Source organism: Habropoda laboriosa, unplaced genomic scaffold (genome assembly GCF_001263275.1).
Source record: "Habropoda laboriosa isolate 0110345459 unplaced genomic scaffold, ASM126327v1 scaffold9, whole genome shotgun sequence".
NCBI lineage: Eukaryota > Metazoa > Arthropoda > Insecta > Hymenoptera > Apidae > Habropoda > Habropoda laboriosa.
This window is the reverse complement of record NW_017100191.1, coordinates 2,332,389-2,348,129: the sequence shown is the minus strand read 5'-3', so window position 1 is coordinate 2,348,129 and position 15,741 is coordinate 2,332,389. Positions and strand designations below refer to the sequence as shown.

At 39.3% G+C, this 15,741-nt stretch overlaps 1 protein-coding gene across 3 annotated transcripts; it reads right to left on the bottom strand.

Moving 5' to 3' along the window:
* Positions 1 to 2,062: 2,062 nt before the first annotated feature.
* Positions 2,063 to 15,025, bottom strand: LOC108580351 (ras-related protein Rab-3). 3 transcript variants are annotated; one of them, XM_017944083.1, is made up of 4 exons: positions 14,782 to 15,025; positions 7,052 to 7,273; positions 3,950 to 4,240; positions 2,063 to 2,370 (listed from the first exon to the last, which is right to left on the bottom strand). In XM_017944083.1, the coding sequence occupies exons 2-4, from the start codon at positions 7,271 to 7,273 to the stop codon at positions 2,215 to 2,217; spliced, it is 669 nt and encodes a 222-aa protein (XP_017799572.1). In that variant the 5' UTR covers positions 14,782 to 15,025; the 3' UTR covers positions 2,063 to 2,214. The 3 variants fall into 3 exon arrangements, with proteins under 3 accessions (XP_017799572.1, XP_017799574.1, XP_017799573.1); XM_017944085.1 differs by lacking the exon at positions 14,782 to 15,025 and adding an exon at positions 8,529 to 8,615; XM_017944084.1 differs by lacking the exon at positions 14,782 to 15,025 and adding an exon at positions 8,215 to 8,279.
* Positions 15,026 to 15,741: the final 716 nt, after the last annotated feature.

Genomic DNA, 15,741 nt, shown 5'->3' with positions numbered 1-15,741 from the left:
TCGCCAATGCTCCTACTTATTGTCACGCGAGCGCAGAAAACATCGCGATTCTCGCTGAAAACCGTTGGGATACTTCGAAATGCTCCAATTCTCACACTTCGTAAAATATCTTACGATTCTTCAAATCGATTCCAATTATATCCTTTGGCTCGAATTTTTCTCCCTTTGAATTTTCTACAAATTTCGTCTTTCCGTTTGAATTTTAATAATTAATTTTCCTAATCTCAACTCGACAAACGTTCGAATTTACGTTTCCCTATATAAATTTTCCTAATTAAACACCGTTACATGACCACCGAAATTTTCCCGGTAGAAAATTTATCGTCGAAATCAAAAGTCTCTTAATGGAAGACGAGACTTTAATTTTCTCTTCTTTCTTTGAAAAATTCAAGATTCGTCGATGAACGTGTGTGTGTGTGTCTGTGTATACGTGTGTGTGCATGTGAGTGTTTGCTGGTAACGTCCACGTCAAACGTACTTCAGCCGTCGCAACAATTCTATTAACATCGTCTCAGGTGGCCGAGCTTCGAACGAGCCTTCGAGGATCAAAGTGAAAGTTGTGCATCGGATCGACGTCGTCGAGACAGGTTCGAGGGAGAACAGAGTTCAGAAAATGTTCTTTTATCAGAAGAAGGGAGATCTCATTGGATAAAGCAAGTATAGAGTGACATCTGCCGTTTTTCGGGGGCCACTTAGGTCCATTTCACACTTGAAAAACGACTTTCACCACGGACCCTTCAAACTGCGTTCAAACAGTTTCAAACGTGACAAAATTCATGCTTAGTAGTCATTTTTGGATTTACTCCAACCTCTCTTTCGAAGAAGCTCGCTTTTCCAAGTGTGAATGGGGGATAATCCGGCTCTTCCTGCAAGTGCGCTTATATTCGTCAGTTGTTATCGTTACCTAGTCTGGTGTGCTCTTTTGAAACGAGTTGCCCAGAAGCGAGGAGGGTGGAATGAAAATTTTCAAAAATAGCTGCTGACGATCAGTTTGGCGATTGAAACGTTTCGAAACAGCGCAGCTTAGTCTTCTCGCCATTGGAACGTTTCTTCTTCGGTGAAACTTGTAAATTAACACTGATTCGTTTAATAACTTTAGATAATCAACTGTTTCATTATTGTCCAACTATTCGATAAATTAATAAATCGAAACATGACCTCTGAAAAATTAAAAATGGGTAATTTCACCAGAATTGATCTTTCGAGGTGTATCTAAGTGAAAATACATTCCAACGAGAAAGATGGCGATCGACGCCATGACAAAAACACATCCCCACTCTGTCTTCAGAGAAATGGCGGGAAATTCAAATCAGAAATATGTGTTTCGAGCATTCTTGTCATGAGATCGATCAAATCCATCGCGATTATTCTTACCAGAGCTTCGATCGACCCCTAACCTCTCCGAATATTTCCCCATCGAACCCAGGACAGAAAGAAAAGGTACAGCTCGTGATTGGACTCGGATTAGCTCGGTAACACCTCCACGTAATCAGGCTACAACCGTCATACATATTTATATATGTATACAGGGTGAATCCCATGAAACTCTTCGATCTAATTGTCCTCACCATCAGTGACCCAAAAATTTCGGGGAAAAAATTTAAAAATTCTTCCTAATACAAATTTCTCTGCGAGAAAAAAATATCGTGGTGTTTTTTTTCTTTTTCGAGGTTAGGAATGAGGGAACTTTTAAAAAATTTGGTCGATATTCGTCGAGTGAAGGAAGTTTGGTTAGCTTTTCTAATTAAACGTTTCGGTAATCGTATAACTGATGCTGAGGGACAATTACGGTGATGCCAGGTCAAGGGGTTCATCCTGCACATACATACGTATTTATGTGCACATATATAAATATATCGATCGAGAAAGGAGGAAAGAAAAAGAGCAGAACGAAGAACGGCCGAAAACGAGGAGCGAAATGAACAAATAACGAAGTGAACTAGGGCTAGCATGGTCACATGACCTTCCTCCTCCCCTCTTTCTCTCTCTCTCGCTCTCTCTCCTCTCCCACGCACACACACAGGTACACACATCGACATACACACATCCACACGCGTCCATACACACATGTATACACAGGCATACACGCGTTTCTCTTCTAATATTTCCTCTTCCTCTTTCCTCTTCTTCTTCTTTTTCTTCTTCTTCTTTTCCTTCGTCTTCCTTACTTTTATTTATTCTGCTTGTAGAGCGTTTCGGTGGCCATCCACGATCTTAGCAATTACAATTGTCACCCGTTGGATTGGTCGGCTGGTCGGTAAGTCGTTGACCCTTCGCCTGACCCACTCCACCTGCGATCAAGTTTGGATCGTTGTCCAGGGACTCGCTCATCTTGTCGCATATGATGTCCACCAGCTGCTCGAACACCGTCTGTAGACAGCAAACGATTTGTGTGATCTGTTGGTAGACACTACGAGGGATGACTAGTCGATTCGTGTCTTGGATTTCGTAGGGATTGTTTTTCAAGGAATTTCTGGGTGATCTAGGATTCGTGATGGTTGAAATTATTGTAAGAAACCTAATTGCAAAGTAGCTTGGCCTAACAGTTCCGAATAATGTAGAATCTTCAAAATAATTGCTACCTGCAGTGAACCAGAATCCCTCTTCTTGATAGGAATCTTTTTATGACTCAATGCTCTCAATAACAAAGTGCTAACCTAATTCTTCCCTAATTTTCCTGGTCCATAAATAGTCATGTAAGCACAATGGAGGTACTCCAGGATATACTGTCCATATTTTGAAATATTCTCAGGATACCTCTGAAATTTGTCCACCCTTGAAAGATATTTCAGACTCATCGTTGCTCTTCTAACACTCCAAACCGTTTTTGGTACACTTCTAACCTAACCAGAACCCTTCAGACTATTCCCAACGTCTCAAACTATCGTTACTGTACTTTCGGAATACTCTTAACCACCCAAACTAAGTACTTCTCAAGTATCCTCGAACCTAAATCTGATCTAAGAGGTCTATGTCAGAAGTTCAGGTCTCCGACTTGCGGAGACTAGTACAGGTGGATGATATCGAGGCGTTCCCTAATAAAAACACGTTTATTGTCCGGATCACACAGTCTCAAGGCAGAGTCAGGCCGTAGGCAGAAGAATCGATCGCGTAGACGTCGATATGTCAATGCCAATAGGTTCGACCCGTTGTGCAAGGGTGATTAATGGGTGCAGATGAGCGGTAATCGAGGACGCCTGATCGAAGGTGATGGTACACTGTGTACACACTACGCGGATGGAAATAAGTGTTGAAACGTGACACGATAACCTTTCCAGCGACGTCTGCTAATGACGCTAGCACATGACCATACTGGCAGGGATAATGGACTTGGTAAACAGTCCAGAAGAGAGAGAGAGAGAGAGAGAGAGAGAGAAAAAAGGGAAATTGGACGTGGTACTAATTTACTTGAAATTTTTGGATTGCTCAGAAAATCGACTACTATGTCGATTTAGCTGTGAAGAGTCTGTTAGGCCTTGTTTCTACGAAATTGTCACGATTGAGGTTATGTTGCGCGGAATTTTCAGACCGTTAGATATTCTAAATCTATTGTAATTGTAATGGTTTTATTTTTGGGAATAATGGGTGTTATGATTTCTTCAGAAGTAATACTTTTGCTACGATTGAGGTTAGGTTCGACAGAATTCCCCGAAAGTTAAATTCTAAGGCTGTTTCAGTGATGGCGACTCTCTTTTCTGAAATACCAAATTTTAGAATTCCATCGAGGATAGTATTTGGTATGATTGAGGTTAGGTTGGGTAGAATTCTCAAAAAATTCAATTCTAAGTCTATTTCAATGCTGGAAACTCCGTCGAGATTAATATTGAGGTTAGGTTAGCTACCAAAATGCTCGAAAAGAAAATAAACTCTGAGTCTATTTTAGCAATTAAGACGTCGTTGTTTCTTCCACGTTAATTTTCCAAAAAGTGAAACCGAATCGAGGATATACCTTAATGTTGATGTTCTCTTTGGCCGATGTCTCGAAGAACTGCACACCCAATTGGTCTGCCAATTGCTTACCCCTCAAGGTGGATATCACCCTCTCTTCGTCCATGTCACACTTGTTGCCAACCAGGATTACCTGGGCGTTGTCGCACGAATAGGTTTTGATCTGCGTGACCCAGTCTTGTACAGAATTGAACGACTCCTCGTTTGTGATGTCGTACATTAGAATGAAGCCCATCGCGCCTCTGTAATAGGCCGTTGTTATCGTTCTGTATCTCTCCTGGCCCGCCGTGTCCTGCAACAATTATTACACTCTGTCACACGCTAATGCTTCTTTTTACATTTTCTACCTATAATTTTTGTACCGGGTGACGCACGATAAAACACAGTGTTTTCCCTCTGGGGCTCATTTTGACACGTTGAATGCCGGACCAATTCTACTTAACTTGTCCACGGCGTCGAAATAAATTTTTTACTTAAATACAACACATCCCAATATGCATAAATAATATGTCAACAGTTAGAAATAAAACTATTTAAATATGCTGTGTGATGCATTAGATGAAAATTTTACAAATATTACCATCTATTCAAATTAAATGCTTTCACTAATTTTGGCACCGCCGGTCACCGATCACCCCCCCACGGGGTTCAACGTGTTAAGTTGTATTGCGTACAGAAATAATAATGTCGTGTAAATTGTTCAAATTAAAACGTTTTTGAGTTAGAAATATTGTTTATGTCATACCAAATGTAACTCTAATAAATTAATAAGTAAAATTGTATTTGGGTTTACAGCTGATTTCATTTGTGCCACCCGGTAGACTACACATTTTACCATTTTCGGGTTATATGTATATCATATATTTTGTGCAAATTGCAATTTCATTTCTTCGAATATAAAACTTTTCTTTTTCGTTAATTGATAAAACTTCAAAATATTAAATTTTTATTATTGTCACTTATAGCCTTTTCTATATCATTTTCGAATACTATATTTTGTAGGTACAGTAAATTCTCCACAAGTGTCAGTCCGCAAGGAATCTAAACGTGACACTTGTAGAGTCAGGGACTACGTTTTTGAGCCTCGCGCCCGCTTTTGTAGTTTGTCGAACGTAGACAAGGACAGCGAATAAAAGATAAGGATGAAACGTGTGTCGAGGCAACCAAGCGATTTAAATATCAACTTTTTTAATTTTACGTTTTTTTATCCCGAAATTTTTCTTAACATATTGATGAGATTTTTCTGATGAAAATGACGTCAAACACGACATAATTTGAACATTTACTTATTAACACGTTCCCTGTCACGCCGGACAGTGCGAGCGAGCGAGCGAGATAACATAGGCGCAGCAATGACGCAGACCTAGGCGTAGGACCATCTATACTGACACTTGTAGAATCCAAAGTGACTGACACTTGTGGAAAATTTACTGTATATCCTATACATAATTGTGTATTTTTGTGTGTCTGCGCAAAGTTACACTTATCTTTTTCACGTATTTTCAAATATTCTGCTGATACGCAATTTTGGTTCTTGTGCATATGTATTATATATTATAATAAAATTAATTTTTCAAAAATTCCACGTTTTTTCCTATCTCTCGCAAAATTTCTCGTCGGACAGATACGCATACACGATTCTCGAAGGAAATAGAAGGAAACATACATACATCAACCACAGGTGAAATAACAGGCTGTCATAAATAAGAAAGATACACGTGCGATAATGTATGACTATGGATTTTTCTGTTTCTTTCAGGTGATAAATGAAGCCACGTGCGGATAAACCAGCGGCAATAATCACAATGCCGCTAGGGAAACTAAACAAACGTATCAGAGTTATATTTAGTTCACACCTCTGAAAACAATCGACCAAACACTCGTTCCTCTACATTGAACACACTTTTCATTAGTTTCGAAATTCTTGATCAATTTTCCGTGTAAAATTTTTCAATCGCCAATTCAAAGGAGACAGTTTTACCCAGCGAATTTCGAATTCTTCCAAACAAAAAGTTTACGAAAATAAATATCGGTGAAAGTGTCGCAGAAAATTCCAATGGTCAAAAATTATACAGGCCTGAAAAAATACTGAAACATTCTTCTGAAACATTTTTTTGTAGAATTACAGGAAGTTTCAGAAAGGATATGGTCAGATAAAATGGAGCTTAATAATCGTCACTTTTTAATTTTTTTAACTACGGCGCATTTGAGCAAAAAATCTCAAAAAAATTCAGAATAATAGTATCAAGGATACGTACTTACTTGAAAAATATAATTATAGTTCTGGGACTCTTTCAATATAAAATGAGTACTTTCCAGCATTCTTTTGCGTTTTTTATTTTTTATAGCTTGGATTTTCAATTTAAAAATCGGAAAAAAGTCTGCAATATGTACCTCGTTAACTGAAGTGCCTCTGATTTTTTTCAAAATTTTTCATGCGCTAAGGTGAGAGAAATTGAGCAAAAACGTGATTTTCCATTTTTGCCCTTTACTATGCCTCCCCTCTCTCCGTCGAGATACAAAGTTTTAAACTTGGCACAAATTGTTCTTTTTTGATAAGATATCGAATGACCTATCGCGAGTCGAATTTGGTTTAGGGGCATTATTGACCCCCTTATCCGGTTATAGATACCCTTTTCATGGGGCATCCTTTATGAATAATATAATTACTGAAATATAGAATTTCTTTAATGCAAATTTTCATGGGGCATTCCCTTTATGAATAATATAATTCTTGAAACAGAATTTCTTTAATGCAAATTTTGCATGGGGCATCTTTTGTGCAAAATATAATTCTTGAAATGTGGAATTTCTTTTCTGCAAAGTTTCATGGGGTATCCCTTATGTATAATATATTATAATTATTGAAATGTGGAATTTCTTTTCTACAAATTTTCATAGGGCATCCTTTATGTATAATATAATTATTAAAACGTGGAATTTCTTTTCTGCAAATTTTCACAGGACATCCTTTATGTACAATATAATTCTTGAAATGTAGAAATTTTTTTGAAAAATTTTCTCGAAATCGAGGTGAACATTATGCGGTTAGAGATTATGGGAATGTTCTGTCATATGGGGGACAATATGCAGGTGTACTGACCCAGATCTGTAGCTTGACCCTTTTGTCGTGTCTGAAGACCGTTTTCACCTTAAAATCGATGCCCACGGTCGATACGAAGGCTGAGGTGAAGGAATCGTCCGCGTAGCGGAACAGGAAGGACGTTTTCCCGACGGACGAGTTGCCGATGATCAGCAACTTGAACATGTAATCGAAGTTTTGGTCCGCCGCCTCCTTCTGAATTTTTGGATCCTGGCCCACCATCTGTGTCGACCAACAATTTTCATTTTAAAATATCTGCAAACAATCTTGAAAATATTTTATTTAATTTACTCAACGATTAACATTGCCTAGGATTTTTAATTAATTTTCTCGATAAACGAGTCCGCCATGTTTCAAATTTTTTATCAAATAACGAAGGAGAGAAAAGGACCTTTTCTCAGTCGGTTAATCGGTGATTCGCTATTTTTGAAAAATGGTATTAAGACATGTAGAAAATAAGAAACACTACCATCAAGTTGTTTCACAGTTAACGTCGCCTGAATCTGTTGATAAATTTCTATCAGAAAAAATTAGATAGGTTAGAAAAAGCTGTTAAGATGTCATTTTTTAATAATTCCTTGCTAGATGTAAGTCGACATTCTCAGTGACCCAATATTTCACAGAAACGGGGAAATAGGAAAAATTTCCTTCGCCGTGTATTTTCACGTAAACGCCACTTCACTTTTCCACCCTGAAAAGAGGGGTGGTCAACGAGCTGAAAAACACGCAGCACTCTAATCACAACTGTTCAGAAACCCTTCGTTCAATCCAACACCAACTGAAGCAAGATTAATAACCTCAAAATGGAACTTGACCCTTGAAAAGGACTCTTGGTGCTTTTTCAACCTCTTCAACAACGATCAATCGACGAGAGGAATTTTTTTTAATCTCTTCTTCGAAGCTCGAAACAAAACGAATAATTGGTCATTTGAAAAATAAATTTTAATTTTACTCTTCGCTAATAAAACTGTGTACCTACATCAGAATTGACTAAACTCTCTTATTTTTTTTTTTCAAAAGATTTGAAAAAAATTGTAACACAACTTTCACAAAGTTGAATTTCAATATTTCTTCATATTTATTCAGTTTTGAAGAATCGTAAGACGCATCAATTTCCAATGTTAAATCATTTTTTAAACACAAAATCAAATTATTCTACGAACTTGACGAAAAGGATCAATATTGAACGATATTCGGAAAATTCTCCAATGCAAATGGAATTTTCCTCTCCATTAAATCATCATCCACGCCACAATCAAACCGGCCAATTTCCGAAATCCGAAATTTCACATGTTTCAATCAACTCTAAACCCCGTCACAGATTACCGTTCCCATTATCCCCGTCGATATCCTACTTTTAATCACTCCGCGCGCCAACTAGTACGCTCTGAACCGTCCACAGTGGCCGATCAGCCAGCACTATTCGCAATTAGCATTATCACGGCGAACGATCGGGAAAATGCACGCGTGCCGGTACCGGAAGTCTGTTCTGCGGGGTAATCTCGACGATGGACATCATTCGAGCCATTCTCGTTCTCAGTTCCAGCACCGAATCCCTCACCGTTGGCCTCTTCAAATTTTCTGCCGGACTTTTCGCCCCATTTTCACCCATTTTTCACTTCCAAATGTTTCTCCAATTTTTCGCAGAAAAAGAGAGAGAAAATTGCCACGATTGCACACTGCTGCACTATTCGATATACCCTTTTGCAATTTTTCGTCACTAAATTGTCTCAGTTTTTAGAAAAAAAAGGGAAAAAATTGTCATTTCACACTGTTACACTATTCAAGGTACTTTTTATAATTTTTCGTTACTAAATTGTCTGAAAATACGAGAAAGAAAATTGTCACGATTTCACACTGTTGCACTATTTTGCGATACTCTTTGCAATTTTTGATTGGAATTTTTCCGAGGAGTATATAAAAATGGTCGCACTTGTCGAGTGTGACAACGCGGCTTATGCCAGTGTTTTCGTTCGTTATTTTCCGGATTCGTTCGTTCCTTTTCATCGTTCTTTCAACGGTATCGCGGTTTCTTGATACGATAGCACACGCCTACGCAGGGACGTAGGAAGAATGGTACCTGTGGGGGGCCATTTTCTACTTTGCACATTTATTCAGTTATTCTACCCTAACAATTTTTCATTTCTCTCAATGTTTCAGAATATTTCATGCTCCACGTGTGTTCTTTCATCTTTCAACCCTTTCAAGACGGTATTAAAAGTTTCGTCAAATACGTTTCATTAATTTCCTTCGTGTCAAACTTTCTGAAATTATTAGATTATTATTCTAGCTTTTTGTTCAGCTATACTTTATTCAATTCACTTCTTCAGAAATTAACCGAAGGAGAAAGAAATTGACAAGATTTAAAAGCAGCGAAAGAAAGAACAATACATGTACTTATACATGAGAAAAATAGTTTCCAAGTAAATGGTCATTGGTAGTGGAGAAAGTTGTTAATTTTGTAAAAATAGAAAACAGATCAAATCGGTGCATAAGTGATTTTACATTGATCGACAAATTGGTCTTGTTCAACTCTGAAAAACTCAATTTTGTCAATTATAATGGCAAAAGGGCGACATTGTACGTCCCATAACCCAACAGAATACCACAAAGCCTCACTAAGCGCAGATCGATGTCGCCTGAATGCAATTCCCAGGAACATCTGTACTCCATGATCGATAATCCCACAATTGGGACAATTGAGCCCAATAACCTCAAACTACAGGTTCGTACAAAAAGCACGTGCCTGCAATGCCCGATGGAGTCGCCCCATTCATCCAACGGCGGCCATTCACGACGGGAAATTGAAAACATGAAAATCGGGGGGAAAAATTGAACAGAGAACACACTTTTGTGACGCGTCGTTGATTAACTCCTTAAGGCTGAACGTTTTCATTGGAGAAATTATTGTTTCATTCATCCCGCGAGACCGTTTTCCACAGACTGTATAAACCCTTTCCTGTGTCTTTTTTCTCTCCTCTTTTTTTTTTTTTTCAAGGCAGACTGCTTTGAAACCTTTCAAAACCCGAGCAATTGTTCCTTCATTTTCATAATTTTCTTCACTCTCGCTTCAAGAGTGAATATCTCGTAAACTAGAGAAGGTACTACCTGTACCGTTCAGAAAAACGTTTATAATACCAGATTTCAGGTTGAATAACTTTTCGTCCTTTTGGATCTTAATTTAGTTTCTTAACGGCTTAGTTCAGGTTTACTTCGGATTCGGTACGGTGCGTTGATACTTGTGAATGTCAGTGCGAATATCAAACTTGGAGCTTCTCTGTTAAAGGTTCTTCTAATTACCGAAAGAAACCAACTGTGCTTTATGTAACGAATGAAACACGTTACATATATCGTTGAATAATAATGCATGTACGATACGATTGTCCTGGAACTTTTCAAACAGAGTACAGTATTTGTTCGTGTGTGAAGAAAAGGTTGTATCGCTGGTTGGCAATCGTGAGTTACTTCATGCATAAGCTGATAGGAAGACAGCTAGTTCCGTGTCCGTGACTTTTTCCGGACGCCAGGTGCGGCTGTAGATATCGCGGTGCCACGTGTACTGCGTGGTTAAATCGATGAGAGGGAAGGGGTGCAAGTTATGTGAAATTGTGGTAGGAATTGAACCGACAATTCAATGCGCTAATATAGTGAGAATTCTGATTGACACAATTTCTCAGAATTGGAAGCTTCGTAATGGAATTGAACGGAAATTGAATAATTGAATTGATTCCAAGTTTCAAACGCATCTGAGTTAACTAACTGAAGCTTGCAATTGGAACGAAGTTTTATCGAACAATTGAAAATTGTAATTGAAATTTATCGTAATAATTGAATTGAACTGAATTGTTGAAACAATCGAGTACAATTTTGCTAATCTAGTGAGAATTCTGACTGACACAATTACTCAGAATTGAAAGCTTCGAAATGGAATTGAAATAATTGAAAATTCTATTCGCACTTCGGTCTAACATCAATTCCAACAATTAAACGATTTAAAATGTCACCTACATTCGAATACAATAATTGAAATTTACTTGAAAGTTGATACAATCAAAGTTACACTCTGTTTAAGGATTCCACGTTACAGAACCAAATAAAAGAACAAAATACTCGAGTCTCACGAGATTCAATTGTAATTGAAACTAACTCGACGACATGACCTCTCATAATGGCCACAAAATTTAACTGGATTGTACCTACAATTCGTGCAATTGGAAACCCACAATTGACACTGAATGATCTATTGTCGATAACAATTGTACATAATTGAACATCAAAAAGAACAACTTTCCACGCGACATCGGTACGTAATAGCGGTATAAGGCGAATCAGCTGCTATTCCATGTGCAGTTATGGCTGAAAATAAATTTCAGGAACATAGGGTCTATAAATAAACTTGACGCCGAAGCACAGACACTGCGAACTTTTTTCAACACTGGTGGGAGGTTCTTATCGATTTCATGCTCGAGCCGCGAAGGTAACTCCAGATTTCCCTCAGATTTCAAACCCTATCACTTCTGCCTCACTTATTTCTAGGATGCTCGTCGAATTAAAAGATCTCCCCTTCCTCCACCTCTCTCCTCCCTTTTTTTACCACGGAAAAGAGAGCAGCCTGCCTTCAGACGTCTCGCAGACTGTCGATAACTAATAGATTTGACGAGAAAACAATTTTTTCACGAACGATAGATTCTACAAAGGGAACAAGAAACGAACGGATCATTGTGAATCAATTATTCAGAAAGTTGCACCGTTCGTATTCAAGGGTAAGACGAACGTTCGTAAAACTGAAATCGTTTTCTAAAATTTTTGCTAACTTTTCAGATTTTTGCAAAATAACGTGCAGTAGAAGTTTCTTTTATTCGACATTGAAATCGTGCTGTGATTCACGGTCAAATATAAAATAAAGATATCAATTGGACTCTCCCAGAAGATACTGGAATTTCCGAAATCCTTTTTACATCGAAATGTTTCTAAATAACACGCCCGATACAAATTTTTCAAAGACAGCCTCGCACTTTCATAAAAACAAGATCAACTCAATCCCGAGTGCGAAGATTCGCAGAAAATAAATTAAGTGCAGTTGAAACGAAATAAGTTGAAAAGAAATTTGTAAATGACACTCGATACAAATTTTCCAGCCGAGTAACCTTACGTTTTTATTAAAAAACATTGATCAAAATCCCGAGTTTGAAAATTGAAAAGAAACTTAAAATTGTGGGAAAAAGTGATGGTAGAAAACGTGGCGAAAAATCAATAGCAAAGACGCGTAGGAGGCTCAAGGTCCAGGAACTGGCGGAAGTGGTCCCGGTTACCGGAAGTTCGACAACCTGTCGCCAATAGCGAAAAAGATTTCGCGGGAGAAATGTGTCAACCACCTACGCACAGTGATCGAAAAGCGAGCCGGGGAAAAGTGGGACAAGGTTCGTGATAATCGTATCGCCGGCCATATGTTAACGTTGACGTGCAGCTTGTGCTGCACACAACTGCATCCTTGCTAGCACGATAACGCCTTACACGAAATTTTCTAACCGTGGAAAACGATAATCTACCGTGAAACACACGATTTCCCAATGTTTTTCGGCAATTATTTGTCACCGATAGATTTTTTAGATAAATTTTTGCATCGTATGAATTATTTCGAAATTTAGCGTGCTAAAAAATATCGACGATGCTTCTAACGAGACTCGTGGAGGTTAGGATGATCCTGGTATACGGGGTGTCCAAGTAATCGTGGCACGAACAGACGCAGAATTATTGTTTACGAGAAAATTAATCGAAATTGTGGAACAAAGATTTTGGGAGAAATAAATTTTGAAGATTAATCGCATAGGCGTAAGGCTACTGTTACATTATTTTATCGTTAATTACATTCGTTCGTATTATCGTGAGAAACTATTATTTCACAGAAGAAGCATAGAAGATTCCATAGCAATATTTATAAAATAATAAAACAGAAGCATGCAAACGTTGATATGAGGCAAATACAGTCATTGCTGAAATAATTTAATTTTCAATTAAAGCTTCGTATGCAACACTTTTATCATAAATGATCACTCTTTGTCTAGTATTGTCAGGTTTATTACTGAGACACCCTGCATAGACACCCTCAGAAGGGAATATGGAGGGCGTAACACAATTTCAGGTTAGAAGCATGAAAAAATCTTTGTCAGACAGTGTCGATAATTCCTGAGAAAAATCAATGAAGCACAATCGACTTCCCTCGATAGGTGGAATCTCTGAAGCACCCGTCCCTTTTCCACAGTTAATGCTCTTCACCGACTGTCACAGGTCTTTGTACCCGTCTGAAGAGCCACTCCAGCCCAGATACATTCAATTCCTCTGGCTGAACGCATTAAAACATTAAAATGGACCTGTCTGTGCCTCTCTCTCAACCCACCGTTTAGCCCAGGCCATTTTGCATATGGCGAATCCCATGGAACCCTGCGTTACCTGTTGCCTGAAACACACCATTGTGCCAAATACTGAACTGGTATTGGATAAATCTCAACGAATAAACTGTTCAGTACATTTTTTAAGGCTGAATTAAACGAATTTCCGTTCAAAGCTGACCTAACCTCAAAATAATAGATTTCTGAGCAATCGACAATTTCTAAACAGCGGGTCAATCTTAGCTTCAAACGACTCGGACTACTTTTCCAAAGCAAATATCTTTCTCAGAATATTTTTTCAAGGCAGAATAGAGCGGATTTACGTCGAAAGCTGTCCTAACCTCGAAATAAGAGACTTCTGAACAATCCGTAATTTTGGAACAGTTTCCAACGACCCTCTTCCAAAGTCTGTGCCAGCCTCACAGGACCAACCAGAGTGCGAAAGATCCGGTAAAATGGCGGAAACGTAATTGAGAAAGCACAAGGCAGATCCACGTTCCTCTACTACGCTGCTGCGCCATGGGGGTGATCGTAACGCGGCTGGTGGTGGGGTAGCAACAAAGCAAATATTTTTGGAAGATCGATTCCCAACCCCTGACTGCCCACGCCGTTCGTTACATAGTTTCGATTTCAGTGGCTGGCAGAATGAACGTAGACGGAAGATGGAGCCTCCGTATGTGCACGTCGTGACGCTCTTAGCCTCTGGATCTCCGAAAACTCATTAAGAAAATCGATAAGAAACTGTCCACCCTTGTACGATCATCTAACAATCGTCGAACATCTTCGAAAGATATTGCTAAAAGCGGAATTTTTACTCCTAACAGGCTCACAGCTGACATGTTCCTTCTAACAGAGGGGGACAAGGGGGATAAGAAGGTCACACGGAAGGGATCCACATTGACGCGAATCATGCCAAGTCTATGATTCCAATCTCAAACATGAACAATGATCAGACAGTTCCTGTTTTTTAAATTTGTGTATCTAGTGACTGTGTACAAGCCACCATGGAGAGAAGGTGCCCCTGGATGACCCTATCTCGGTCTACACAAGAGTACAGGTGGCGAAAGACAGTCATGCAAGCGCAAAGTGCGTGAAAAGAGCCGCTTCTGGTTAGCTAGCGTATGAGAGGGCGAGAAAGAGAGAAAAAGAGAGAGAGAAAGAAGGAGAGAGAGTGGGAGAGAGAGACAGCAGGGGGAGACAGAGAGAAATCAATAAGCAGTCTATCGACGAACTGGTTGGTAGGACCAAAATTGTTCTGACAAGGGATAACGCGATGGGTCCTCGCAGGTGGACAAACGTCTGTCCAACTTCCTATTAGACCCACATTCTCGATGTGTGTACCTCCTAAAAACGTTGCTGCTGTGACGGTCGATCGGCGAAGAATAGTTAGGGATGCACACGAACCACGCGCGCTGCACCACCTGGCCCCTTTTTCCTCTCCTGTTTTTTTTCCACAACCTCGATGAGCGACTGTTCGCGACGTTTCAGCTCGATGGACACACGACGTGACACACACGGCCAGCACAAAACGAGAAGGGGTTGTTTCGCGACGATTTTAAAGAGACTGGACTGGCCTCGGTAAAGCCTCGCGCCACTGTAGCCCGCTATAGCTAAAATATCGACCATTTCGTGGACCCCCGCCCGTCTTCGGGCCAATCCCGAGGAAGGCCGCGCCTGCGCCACAGGCAACCCGACTGACATCTCGATATAGAATGGAGAACCCGTTTTTTGGGGGAGAGACACTTGTTGATCCACGGATTCCACGATGTGCCTACGACAATGCGTCTAGTTTGTGGAAATTTTCACGGAAGGTGTAGATTCCTGTTTTATCAATCGTGGGTAATTTAATCTCAATTATCATTGGAGACGATTGGAAGAGTGCGTGAAATTGTTTTTGAAGATGATCTAAAAGGGGTACTTTTCTCCAGTTATTATTCGATTTCTATAAGATACCAAAAATACAACGAAATGTTGTTAATTTCGGAATGAATGGTTTAATTATGTTTAATGAAAAGCTACTTCTCTGAAATTGGCAACATGGCAACGGAAATTGTTTGTCTGGCACAGCTTACATCGCTTTGGCTTGCATTTCGCTTTGGTCGCTTGTAAATTTCGAAAAATGTTATTTTCCTTCTAATAACCCACTCGGTTGCAAAATACGCCTCGAAATATGTCTCGAACCTTCCGAAATCAAAGGACAATTTATATAAAAGCGAAGGAGATAGTGGAACCGGAAGTTGGCGTGGAGGAACGCGTTATAAAACAATTACCGTCGGGACAAAGTCAAATTGAAGAAGCAAA

What these genes read in the sequence shown, in the direction of transcription:
- LOC108580351 (XM_017944085.1), bottom strand. Translation starts at nt 8,579, where the DNA reads ATGGCTCGAATGATGTCCATCGTCGAGATTACCCCGCAGAACAGACTT. An exon ending in CCCCGCAGAACAGACTTCCG is followed by an intron (nt 7,274 to 8,528) that starts GTACCGGCACGC and finishes TGGTCGACACAG; the next exon opens with ATGGTGGGCCAGGATCCAAA. An exon ending in GGGTCAAGCTACAGATCTGG is followed by an intron (nt 4,241 to 7,051) that starts GTCAGTACACCT and finishes TAATTGTTGCAG; the next exon opens with GACACGGCGGGCCAGGAGAG.